Below are 13202 nucleotides of genomic sequence, written 5' to 3'. Positions count from 1 at the left end.
CGTTTCCTATGAGTAATATGTCATTGACATATAGAACGAGGAAGCTTACTATACTCCCACTGGCTTTGACATATACACACGATTCATCTTCGCTTCGTACAAATCCAAACTCTTTGACTTTCTCATCGAAGCAAAGATTCCATCTGCGAGACGCTTTCTTTAGTCCATAAATGGACTTCTCAAGCTTACACACTCTATTCGGATGCTTCGGATCCACAAACCCCCCTGGCTGAGCCATGTAAACATCCTCAACTAACCTCCCGTTAAGGAAAGCGGTCTTGACATCCATTTGCCAAATCTCAATCATGAAATGCGGCAATAGCAAGCATCACTCTAATAGACTTTATCTTTGCAACTGGTGAGAAGGTCTCATCATAGACAACTCCGGGAGTTTGAGTAAAGCCCTTCGCAACCAATTGCGCCTTATACGTGTGTACTTTTCCATCCACGTCGGTCTTCTTCTTGAAGATCCATTTGCACCCAACGGTCTTACGTCCGGGTACATTATCAACCAAATTCCAAACTTGGTTATCATCCATGGATTGGATCTCACTATCCATTGCCTCTTTCCATTTTGCAGACTCCGGGCCTGCCATGGCTTCCTTATAGCTATTAGGTTCATCAAGGTTTATTAGTGTACTATCACTAATATACTTGTCCCCTTCGGTAGTAATATGAAAACCATACAACTGGGGTTGAAACCTAGCTCTCTCGGAACGTCTAAGAGGCAATGTTATGTCAATCGGTTCAACCAGAGTTTCCTCCTCGGGTTGAGCGCCAACGGTTGAGGTTCATTCATCTATCGACTCCTGAATCTCTTCAAGATCGATTTGCCTACCACTGTCTCCTTAGCCTATGAGTTCTCGCTCTCGGAAAACTCCTCTCCTCGCAACAAAGACAACATTGTCCTTCGGTCTATAGAAGAGATATCCAAAGGATTTCTGCGGGTAGCCGATGAAAATACATCGCTCACTATGAGGTTCGAGCTTGTCGTGAGTATCTCGTCTTACGAAAGCCTCGCAACCCCAAACCTTGATATGTGCTAACGAAGGAGCTTTCCCCGTCCACATCTTGTGAGGTGTTTTGGCAACCTTCTTAGTAGGGACTCGGTTAAGGATATGGGTGGCAGTCTCTAAGGCATACCCCCAAAAAGAGATAGATAGTGAAGCACGACTCATCATAGAGCGAACCATGTCCAACAAGGTTCGATTACGCCTTTCTGCCACACCATTCAACTGCGGTGTCCTAGGTGGCGTTAATTGTGAAACTATTACACACTCCTTGAGATAATCGTAGAATTCAAGACTTAGGTACTCTCCTCCTCGATCGGATCGAAGCATCTTGATTTTCCTGCCCAATTGATTCTCCACTTCATTCTTGAACTCTTTGAACTTTTCAAAAGTTTCTGACTTTTGCTTGATTAAGTAGATATACCCATATCTACTATAGTCATCGGTAAAAGTCACGTAGAAGCGATTTCCATCCTTCGTGGTAAATCTAAACAGTCCAAACAGCGGTATGTATGAGGTCCAATAGACCCTCACCCCTTTCGCACGAACCAGTGAAGGGTGACTTAGTCATCTTTCCAAGTAAACAAGACTCGCATGTGTCATCTTCCCTAAGGTCGAATGACTCCAACACTACATCCTTTTGGAGTCGGGCTATGTGTTTCTTGTTGACATGTCCAAGACGACAATGCCACAAGGATTCCTTATCCATACTTTTGGAAGAATCCATGCATAAAACATCATTTCCTAAGTTATCAACAATCATAACAGTTTCATAAATTCCATTACACGGTATTGCTTCAAAATAAAAGACACCATTTAGATAAGCCAAAATAGAACCATTCTCATTATTAAAAGAAAATCTAAAACCTTGTCTAAACAAACCATGAAATGAAATGATGTTTCTAGCTATTTCTGGCGAATAGCAACAATTGTTTAAATCTAAAGATAAACCATTCCTAAGCACTAAAGAATACACTCCAATCTTGGTCACAGGCGACGATCTTCTATTCCCCATGATTAGATTTATTCTTCCATGCTCCACGTCTCTATTTCTTCTTAGTCCCTGCACATTAGAACAAATGTGGTAACCACAACCGGTATCAAGAACCCAAGAAATATCATGAGATGAATCGTTAGATTTAGTTGTGTATATACCTGCGAAAGACGGCTTGATCTTTCCTTCCTTGATGGCTTGCAGGTACTCTGGGCAGCTTCTCTTCCAATGTCCTATCTTGTGGCAGTAGTGGCACTCTGCCTCCTTTAGGTTAGGGCAGGGTTTAGCAGGATCAACTTTGGTCCCAATAGAAGAGGCACCATCTCAGGCTTTAACCTTGCGATAGTTCTTAGATGAAGCCTTCCTCTTCTTTCCCTTTCCTTGTCCAATTGCCAAAACAGGAGCGGCGGGCAGATTAGGAGTTGGTGCAACAGACTTGTCCTTGAAGTTGCTCTCAGCGACCCTCAAGAGACCTTGGAGTTTGCTTAGGGTGACCTCTTCTTTGTTCATGTGGTAGGTCATCCTAAATTGATTGTAGCTTGGAGGCAAAGAGTGAAGCACCATGTCGATCGCCAAGTCTTCCCCAAAGTCAACATTCAACTTGCGAAGACGGTCGACATACCTTTTCATCTTTTGCAGGTGCACGGTAAGAGACTCTCCATGGCCCATCTTAGCAGAAATCATGTTAGTAAAAATCTCATAACGCTCTTGTCTCGCGTTTTGGTGGTATCTCTCCAACAAGTCTTGGTGCATCTCGTACGGGTACATGTCCTCATAGGACTTTTGGAATTCGGAGTTCATAGTGGCGATCATGATGCAATGCACCTTCGTTGCATCACGCTCGTGAGTTTCAAAAGCGGTCATCTCAGCCGGAGTAGCGATTTCAGGGTTGATTTTCTCGAGCTTCTCATCGAGGACATACTCCTTATCCTCATAGCGAGCAATCATGCGAATGTATCTTATCCATTCGCTAAAGTTCGTTCCATCGAAGGTGACCTTTTGACAAAGGCTCATCAAAGTGAATGAACTAGCAGCAGCGTTGTTAGCGTTCGACATCTAGAAATAGAAAGGACAAAGATAGATTAGAATATGAATCCCTAATTATCACCCAACAAGAAAAATTAGGGCTAGGATCCAACAACAATATTTACACATTAGAAAAGGGATGCCGTAATCTAATATGCAAACAATTTGAAGGTAAGTGAATAACGATTCACTAATTCTCCACCATGAAAAACATAACTTTAAGTCCTAAATGTATTGAGAATTCCTAGGTTTGGATGAGATTCATTGAAACTTTTCAACGGCATGTTTAAATCTCAATATGCCCCTCTTGTTTGTGACTGGGATACCGAGGATCACAAAGCGGGTGTGAATTACCATGCAAATTCACATGGTGTCTTCATTGTAACGATCACATATTCGATGTGCCGGTAAACCACACACGCTCCATCGAACTATGATAAACAATGAATCACCCTTTTCCACCTTCGCTTAGAACCAATTAGTGTGCCGGTAAACCACACATGCTCCACTAACTTCTTAGCAAGGTGCAAAGTGTAATTTCATGGGATTGCATCAATTCACTTTTCCTAAAGTAACTAAGATTGGGAAATTTTAAGAAAACATGTAGTTACTTTGTATTTCATATTATACTTTTAATGAGAGGATGAGGTTGCCCTATCCTACCCGTTCGGCTAACGACCCTCCACCGATCAAGCAAGTTGTGGGTGTGAGTGTACACCTATTAAGCGCCATTTTATAGGCCGCAACCTTATACCCACCTTATAGACCGGTTTCGTGAATGAGGCCTACTAACGGTAAGACTAACATTTAAGTTATACATATATAGATACTAATCATGTAATATTATATTAGTATAGGGTTGGATTTTAAACTTGTAAAATTCTAGGGTTTGAAATTTAAATTGTCTAAATTAAACTTTTAATCATAAAACATAAATTTCAAAACTTGAGGGCAAGTTTTTAAACATTTAAAACATAAAGGATCAAATAACAAATAATTCAAATTAACAATTAATCACATAATTCTCCATATTTGATTTATTTATGATTTCTTGAAAAACAATTTACCAATTTAATCAAAATAATTAATAATTATCATATAAGGAAATTAAATATTTTATTAATTGATAAATATCTTCAATTAGATCAAAAATATAGTCATATATATCATAAAATCGGATTTGGGTTGATCTAATATGATAAAGGTAAGTTTCCATAAGATAAATATGAAAAAATCCCGATTTTGGCTCTTCTTGACGCTCGGACTCGCCGAGTACATGACTCAGAATCACAAAATTCGAATTTTGCAGGTAAGATTCAAAAAATCAAGCAACAATTTAATAGAAACCAATCTAGTCTCTGATACCACTGATGGGTTTTAGTCATATGAACATTCCTATGTGCACATACAAACCCTTATGCTTGGATCTAGGTTTCTCTAATTAAACATGCATTGAATCCAAGACTTCTAATGACTAACTAGGTATAAGAACAATACAAAACCAGAGTTAGAAGCTTACCTTGCTTTAGAAGAGGTGCCGATTTCCCTTCCCCAAGGGGTCTATTTATACTTGTAAGGCTCCTAGGGTTTTACCCTTAAACCCTAATTGGATAACTTAAACTCTAAGCAATCCTAATCCTTACCTTAGATAGTCCTTGGACGGATTTGAGGCTTATCCTAGCCCTAGAAATCATCCAAACCCTATCCTACAAGGATTTACAGCCCAAAGTGTAACTATCAAACAATTGACAGTTTATACCCTCTTATTTAATTAATCTCTTTAAGTCACCAAATTAATACTAATTAATCTATGACTTATATTAATCAAATAACAACATTATTATTCCTTATATTATTCTCATAATATATTAATAATATCTATTCTCTCATAACAAAGTATCCTGTCAAGTTGCTCTGGTGAAGGCAACCCAAAAGGACCATGCACAATCGGGTCAAATACTTGCCTAATATAGTTGCAGCCTTAGACACTATTCCAACATAAAGCACATATAGCAGGCACATAAGGCATCACTCCTAGATCCTTAGTCCTACTCTAGCATGTTGTTCTACTGAAACTGATAAGCATATATAAGCTTGTATGGGTACTTTGGGGAATACTTACTTGAGCTTGGCCGCTAGCGCACATCACACACTTTGTTCTTCCTTAAAACCCTTTACTTAGCCTTTAAAAAAAAAAACATTTTTCTTTTTCCAAAATCTTTTAATCCCTCGATTTGAGTCAAACACCCCCGAAGGTGTGTCCGAATCCCTCAAACTAGGGCTCTGATACCAACTTGTAACGTCCCAAAAATACAAGCCAACAATTTCATTTTTGAAAACATATAATTAGCAAAACATTAGTAGTAAAACATACACCGATCATATCATTCATAAAAGTGTGTGTGTCTGGAATTCAGTTTATAAAAATAAAAAAATAAAAAAAATAACAACGTCAGAGGACAATCCCCAGGAAATTTCATAGTGCGGAATACAAGGCGTGTGTGTGATGGGCCGCTACCGCTCCAGCTCTTTCCCCTTCGAAGAAGAGGTACCTGAAAACCAAAACTGAAAACTGTAAGCACAAAGCTTAGTGAGTTCCCCCACTATACCGCATACCATAAAATCACATAACATACATATACTGTCGGGTATATCTGGGTGCCCGACCTACCCCTTCGGTCCTTGCGACCGAATACTGCGAGGCATATCTGGGTGCCCGACCTACCCTTCGGTCCTTACGACCGAATACTGTCGGGCATATCTAGGTGCCCGACCTACCCTTCGGTCCTTTCGACCGAATACTGTCGGGCATATCTGGGTGCCCGACCTACCCTTCGATCCTTGCGACCGAATACTACCGGGCATATCTGGGTGCCCGACCTACCCTTCGGTCCTTGCGACCGAATACTGTCGGGCATATCTGGGTGCCCGACCTACCCTTCGGTCCTTGCGACCGCATACTATCGGGCATATCTGGGTGCCCGACCTACCCTTTGGTCCTTGCGACCAAATACTGGGGATATTTCACCCCCCCCCCCCACTGCTACCACATAACACATATCACATAGCATCATATCATACTAGCACATAACCATAACACAGGTAGTAGCAACCCTAGATGAATATGACGGAGACAAACATCTATCCTACAACTCCTACTGGTGGGCCGGCATTGTGGCCGTAGACCTACCGCTACTAGAAGGTAACTCACCTCGTGGTTGCTGCTCTGCGTGGGAACTGTCTGACTGCTGCTGCTGCTCCGGAAATCCTTCGGCTGCAATTCCCACCAAACACTTAGTCACATACTGCTAACTGACCTCAGGGTAAACTGACCATTTACCCTTAACCAAACCATGAGTCAAAGTCAAATTCAACTTCCAGTTAACCCGACTCGCCGAGTTGGCTTGCCAACTCGCCGAGTCCCTATCCCTTTGTCTGACCACTATCCCGCCTCTACTCGTCGAGTTTGGCATTGACTCGACAAGTTTTCCTTCTAAGCTGATGACCCAACGTTCTTCATTCGACTCGCCGAGTTGTATGAACAACTCGTCGAGTTCATCTTCGTCTAAAGAACACTCTATGCTGAGACTCACCGAATAGATCTAGATGCAAAAGAGTGAAGGTAACAGCTTATTGCCTCCAAGATGTGCCCAAACTGAAGTAGATTTTGGATCTACATCACTCCCTTGATGCAATCCCTTTTTTATCTTCAAGTTTCTTCCACAAAAGACGACTTCCAAAGCTTCAATCTCCTTCCAAAGGCCTCACACACACGAGTTTAGGGTTTACTGACTTTCAAGGGCAATAAGGAGGCTGAAAGGAGGACATATGGTCCTTTAAATAGGGTGCAACCCTTAAGACTAGGGTTTTTTCTTTTCAGCACCAACTCATCGAGTCTAGTTGCCGACTCGGCGAGTTGGTCACTTAACTCACGCCCAGAGCCCGCTCCGACTCGACAAGTAAGTGTACCTACTCGTTGAGTACCTTCTTCAATTTACACTTAAGTCCTTCAATCATACTTCTAAATTTTGGGATGTTACAACTCTCCCCCATTTAAATTAGGCTTCGTCCTCGAAGCCTACTGCAGTGTACGATTCTGAATATTCCTCTTGCACTGCAGACTCCGATTTCCCAATTAACTCAGTTCCTTCCAGACCCTACCACTTGATCAAAAACCTCTATTAATCTCTTAATACAACAAACCAAAATCTCAAACTCCCAGATCTGATCTAAATAAATTTCTTAATGGATAAAGTCCCTAAATTTATCCATTTACATGGACAAGATGAACACACAACCAAACTCTAAGTCCAATATGACACCTTTTGCTCAAAAACTCATGCATGGATGGATGGGAGTGCCCAAGCTCTCATTTTTATGACTTTATAACCTCAAAGACATCAGAAGGAGGTTTAGAGTAACCCATACTCATAAGGACTAATGTTAAGGGAAAAAAAAGCATAAAAACTCATAAGCTAATTAGATCTTATTAATGGAACATCAAGATGAAAGATTTATACTTTCTGGAGACTAGTGATGAAGTGCAAAGTTTGGATCTACAAAGCATGGAGCTTACACTTGCTTCTCTAATGGACTCCTTCAAGAATGCACCCAAAAATCACACTAATGCTTCCAAAACTCATAATTGTTGGCTGAGGTTTCAAAGGAATGATTTGAGGTGATGGAGGCTGGTAATGGGAAGGGTTCCAAGAAGTTAGAGCCCTTAAATATGGGTCAAAACCTTAGGATTAGGGTTTTGGTCAGTGGTAGCTACACCCTACATAACATAAATTACGCTGTGCATAAATCATTAACCTCACGATCTGATTTCAGCATCTACACCATGCGTAGCTTGCGTACACCTTGCGTAGGGCAAAACCATCAACTTCCAATTCAACTTCAAACAACCATAATTTCTTTGTTTCAACTCTGTTTTCGGCGTTCTTTATATGCACGGAAAGGAATTTAAGTGATCCACAATCTTATTTAGTTACTTTTGACTAAAAACATATTGAACTAAAATCCTTAATTCATGCAAGACATCTGATATATCACCTTTCTAACTTTACCATTTGCTTTAAGGCACAAATCTAGGGGATTTAATTACTTAATCCAACATTACCAACATCTGAAAAGGGCCTAAACCCTATTCCTTTGAAGGCCAACACCATCACTTGATCAAATTCCGGTCTAGCATCACGAAATTAGAACATCATTAAAACTAGGTGTTACATAAGCAAATTTTAGTTTGGATTTATTCGTAAATTAGGATTAAATAATTAGACTTTAATAAAGATTTCCCTATAAAAATATATAAAAATGTATTTACATATATGATACTTAATTTATATTATAATTTATACATATAATATGTTTTTTGCATCGATAATTTATATAAAAATGTATTTTAATTGTATAAATTTGTATAAAAACATATTTTACTTTTTTTTTTCCAAAATGGAGTGAGTTAAGAAGGTTAAAAAAAGATAAGTTTGTTGTGTAGGGAGTTGGTAATGGCAGACAGAGGAGAGAAAAAGCTCATGTGATATCTACATGACAAGTGAGTTGGGGGAAATGATTACGTCCAACCTCGGTGGCAAGATATCAAGTTTAAGAATGTTTATGTTGATAAAAGAAACGGTGCAAATGTATGTGGTGTTTAAATGCTATTATGATTTGATCAACAAAACATAAACTTTTAGGTGTTTTTTGTTTTTTGTCTACAAATCTTTTTGGTCTTTGCACCGCACAAACATTAGGCTTCACAGCTTGTTTGTTTTTATGAAGACTGCAGACCTAAAAAGGTATGTGCGTCCTATTCTTGGTGCAGATTTGGACCGGAATCTTCTAACCTCTTCATACATATTCTAGTCTAGAAAACACATATATCTTAGTTTTTTTATTTTTTATTTTTTTTAAAACTTAGATTTATTCATTTATCTATGATAAACAATTTGAAAAAAAAAAATTACAATACTTAAAGAAAAAAGGTTCGACGACACAATCATGACTCTTGTGACAAATTTAAAAACAAGAATTTAATTACAATAATGGTCGTTAGAGTTGTTTATATAAATATTAAAAAAAAATCGTAATATTGTCTTATATTTTTGTGCCAAGTTTTATAAAATATTGTTTAATGCTATATCATTAATTTCTTGAAATAAATATTTATGACCAGTTTTTAATCGATTTAGTTGAAAAGATAAAATGAAAATTTTGAAAATTTCATTTAAAATCAAAATTTCTTTCCATCAATTTTACATGTTAAATTCTTTTATTGTTAATTACAATATTTATGTACATCTTTGCGGTCAAAGTTTGTTGGTTTTTATCAAATATATACGTTAATGCATACCATTTTATTTTTATTTTTTATACAATAATACATAAAAATCGATCTATATTTGTTAATTATCTATAATAAAATCATAAAATTATTGAAAAACTCTTTTAATTTTAAAAAGGAAAATTAGTTTAATTATATTTTAGTTTATTCTAACAGCCTGCAAATATTAAAAAATAAACAATATTCTTCTTTCAAACTACAGAGATCTGTAGTCTGAAAGACGTTTGATCCATCTTTTCTACTACAGAGATTTGTAGATGGTTCGCAAACTACATACATTTTACCTCACAAAAAACAAACACCTTAGATCTTAAAGAAGGCTTATTCCACATGGATATGGAAAACACAATTGTAGATGACAAAATGGAAAAAAGGTTATATAGAAATGTCATTATATACCAACCGATGTTCAATAAACCAGTGAAGACCTCATCACCTACAGCCAAGAACGAAATGCAAAATTGCATAGCAAATACATTTTCTAACGCCAACCATAGCCAAAAATACACATATAGCAACAACACTTACGATTATTGAAATTTCCTTCGGAATATGTCGTTTTAATGATACGTTTATGTTTAACTAACGTAATTTCTTTCGGCAATTTTTAACTTTTTAAAATTAATGGAATATTGAAGTTTTACAAGTTAATATCATGAGACAAAACCTTCCCAAAAAAGACCATACCATAGGATAAAACAAAACTCCCAAAACCCGACCAAAAAATAACCGAAAAAAACGATTTCAATTACCAAAACAAAATAATGAGCACCTTACATGTATTCATGTTGTTCCCTATATAGTCTTTGAAACTTGAATTTTAAATTCTAACCAAAAAGAAAAAAAAAAAATCCAAAGGATTTATTGCAGTAATCAAAGCACCACTACTACAATAGAGAATTCAGTTGCACATATCAAAATACAACATATGGATTTAGTAAGACCAATTTTGAGTCTACACATCTGCCATTTGAGTGTCTTCTGCCATTATAATTTCCATATCTCGTATGTCTCTCTTCAACACATTTCCCAACCTACCAACCGCTTCCGTTTGCTGTTGTAATACCTGAAAATTTAACTCAATTTTTTTTTCCTTACTTCAAAATTTTAACCAATTACAGTAATAAAAATTATTTCGTAACCCTAATGATATGGGTAAATAAGTCATTTTATCATCAAATCTAACTGCCATGGGATACTTACCTCATGCATATCTGAAAGACTCTGTTCATGAATTTTGGTAGACCCCGGTAAAAAGACTGAACTACCCCCATTACCATTTGCTTGAACACGAGCTACAGTCAGCAGATTCTGAACCCGCCTCGAGAGTTCAGCTCCAGATCCTTTCAACTGTAAGGGTATTTTTGTAAATTCAACGAAAAGTCTGTACAAAAAAAAAAGTATACTATACCTGTCTGATTATAGCAGCCAGCTTCTCGGCTAATTCAACTTCTCCTTTGGTCAAAGGCAACCGAAATCCCTTGGCCTCTAATGCCTCCAATATTCTCATTAACTTTTGCAAAAAAGTGAAATGTATACGATTAAATTAATTAACTCTGTAAAATATAAAAGTTATATATATTCTGTGTACCCTTAAGAGGCGCCTTTGTAGAGCTTTCTCTGATTGTCTCAGTCTCTCTATTCTAGGAAAAGTATCAGCTTGGAAATGCCTCTGAAGCTGTAAATTTGTTTTAACCATTAATATGTAGCATAAAAGGTGTGTTTTTGCACAGGTGTCATAGATTATAGAATAGAAAAAGATTACCACTTTCACATTGGTTTGAGTCATTTGCAATCTCTCAGCATCCGAAAGTATGACTTCATCTTGAAGCTAAATAAAATATGAATACAAGTTCATAAGTCATAACCACATCTAATATTGTTTGTATATTAAACTAACACTGATTGCTAAAAGAATAAAGTTTTTGACATTTGTTTTGATTAAGATTTAAGAATGTAGTGATATCAAATCAATTATCAAATACCTTCAAGCGCTCAGAAAGATCTTTGAAACCCTTAACAAGTTGGGGCCAAAGACGTTCACGGTTGGAACTTTCCATACCTTCTAGCTTGCCCATTGCCTCTGCCCACATTATCTGGAAATCACAAACTATCTACCAATCTTAGCAAGGTATAGATTGTGAAGGAAAGAACTCCATGGAAGGGGTTTATAGATTCAAAACAAGGAAGAAGGAATGAAGGATGCGAGTAAACTTACATCTGATACACCAGCAGGCTTTGTCCTAAGTTGTGGTTCAGTCACACTGAACAGCAAGTGCTGCAGAAGATAAACATAGTTGAATATCACTACAACTTAAAGATGACAACTTCTGTAATTGCATCTGGAATTCTATGTAAAAACTTTAAATTGAAGGTGCTAAAAGCAAAAGGACTCCAACCTTGAACGCATACTTAGGGTTAGTAATTTCATCCTTGTACGCATCAAGTATTGCCTGATGAGAGAAACAGAAAACAGGTCAATTCACTACATAAGTAGTGTAATGCAGATAATTGAGGAACAACTAGGGTTAGGGTTTCAATTGTTGAAGGCGTAATGTAAATATGCATATACTTGAATGTCTCGATCAGCAAGGGAGAATGGAAGCTGGGCTACGGGAGCCATCTGAGTGGTTAACTGAGCATTAAACGGCGTTGCAGCAGGGGTTGTCTGCCCGAAAGGATTAACATTGGATTGCGTCGTTGCCCCAAACGGAGTCGAAAATCCGAAAGGGCTTGAGCTTTGTTGCTGAAACGGAGACGTTTGTTGCTGCTGTTGCTGAGAGAAAGGAGTGGAGAAGAGTGATGTACCGAAGCCTGTGGCAAATGATGGAGTTGACGGCGTTCCAAAGGCTGGCGTTGAGGAAGGGGTGCCAAATGCGGGGGTGGATGCGGGTGTGCCAAAGGTGGAGGATGGAGTGCCGAATGCTGGCATGGCGGACGGAGTGCCAAAGGGGGAGGAAGATGCCTGAGCTCCGAACATTGTGGCGGAGCACGGCGGAGACTGTGGGAGGAGACCTAGAAAGAATAGAGTATATTGCCGCCAATTTTTTGAGACTTTATTATTATTGTGATTTCGCCGTTCTCTTGTACATTAACAAAATTGATTTTATATAAAAAAATATGATACGAACGAAATAACAAAAATAGCACATTTTTAGGACTCGTTTAACAAAAACAGTATATTTTTACAAATATCAAGGCTAACAAATTCATATCATTAAATATATATTATCAATATATTACACAAAATAAATGACATGAACTAAACTATGCATCTACATATATCAATTATCTTATAAAACCTTTATTTTAACATGATCTTTATCTTCACACCCTATACAATCATTTGTATTTTAACTTGTTGCATGTCATTATTCACAAATTATGGTATACAAAGCTAAGTAATCAACATATAAATTAAAACATAAAATTCATGACTTCATTCTTTTATGAGAATTCACATTTGATTCACAATAATGCTCTTCCGATTCATCGTAAGTTCATAGCAACCCAATAATTATATAGCATTTTTTTCGTATTTTTTCGTATCACGCGCATACCCACTAGCATATACTCTTCACGTGTGTATATTTAAACATGACATAATTCTTTATTCCATAAGTTTACATCACACATACATAATGTTATCATCCTTCCTTTTTGTACACAAATATGTTATATAACTTCCCCAAATGAACATTATACAAGCAACTTCATATATCATATTGGCTTAATAAGAGTATTAGCTTTCCTTATCTTTTTATATGCTATCATCTTCAAAGCACGATGGAAGTAGGGGTGAACATAGTGGGTACCTGTCTAA

At 37.5% G+C, this 13202-nt stretch overlaps 1 protein-coding gene across 1 annotated transcript; it reads right to left on the bottom strand.

Moving 5' to 3' along the window:
* Positions 1–10105: 10105 nt before the first annotated feature.
* Positions 10106–12460, bottom strand: LOC145013324 (nuclear pore complex protein). The gene is made up of 9 exons (XM_078972123.1): positions 11952–12460; positions 11779–11832; positions 11598–11657; positions 11365–11475; positions 11145–11210; positions 10971–11057; positions 10791–10892; positions 10583–10729; positions 10106–10445 (listed from the first exon to the last, which is right to left on the bottom strand). The coding sequence occupies exons 1-9, from the start codon at positions 12357–12359 to the stop codon at positions 10335–10337; spliced, it is 1146 nt and encodes a 381-aa protein (XP_078828249.1). The 5' UTR covers positions 12360–12460; the 3' UTR covers positions 10106–10334.
* Between the last annotated feature and the right edge of the window lie 742 nt (positions 12461–13202).

The sequence above is a fragment of the Lactuca saligna genome, chromosome 8, assembly GCF_052625555.1.
Source record: "Lactuca saligna cultivar CGN05327 chromosome 8, ASM5262555v1, whole genome shotgun sequence".
Classification (NCBI taxonomy): domain Eukaryota; kingdom Viridiplantae; phylum Streptophyta; class Magnoliopsida; order Asterales; family Asteraceae; genus Lactuca; species Lactuca saligna.
The sequence above is the reverse complement of the archived record's forward strand: the minus strand, read 5'-3'. Positions and strand labels throughout refer to the sequence as shown.

Coding starts and splice junctions, on each gene's coding strand:
- LOC145013324 (XM_078972123.1), bottom strand. CDS start 12,359: ATGTTCGGAGCTCAGGCATCTTCCTCCCCCTTTGGCACTCCGTCCGCC. Junction 11,211..11,364: donor ATCTTTCTGAGCGCTTGAAG/GTATTTGATAAT, acceptor TATTTTATTTAG/CTTCAAGATGAAGTCATACT. Junction 10,730..10,790: donor TGGCTGCTATAATCAGACAG/GTATAGTATACT, acceptor ATACCCTTACAG/TTGAAAGGATCTGGAGCTGA.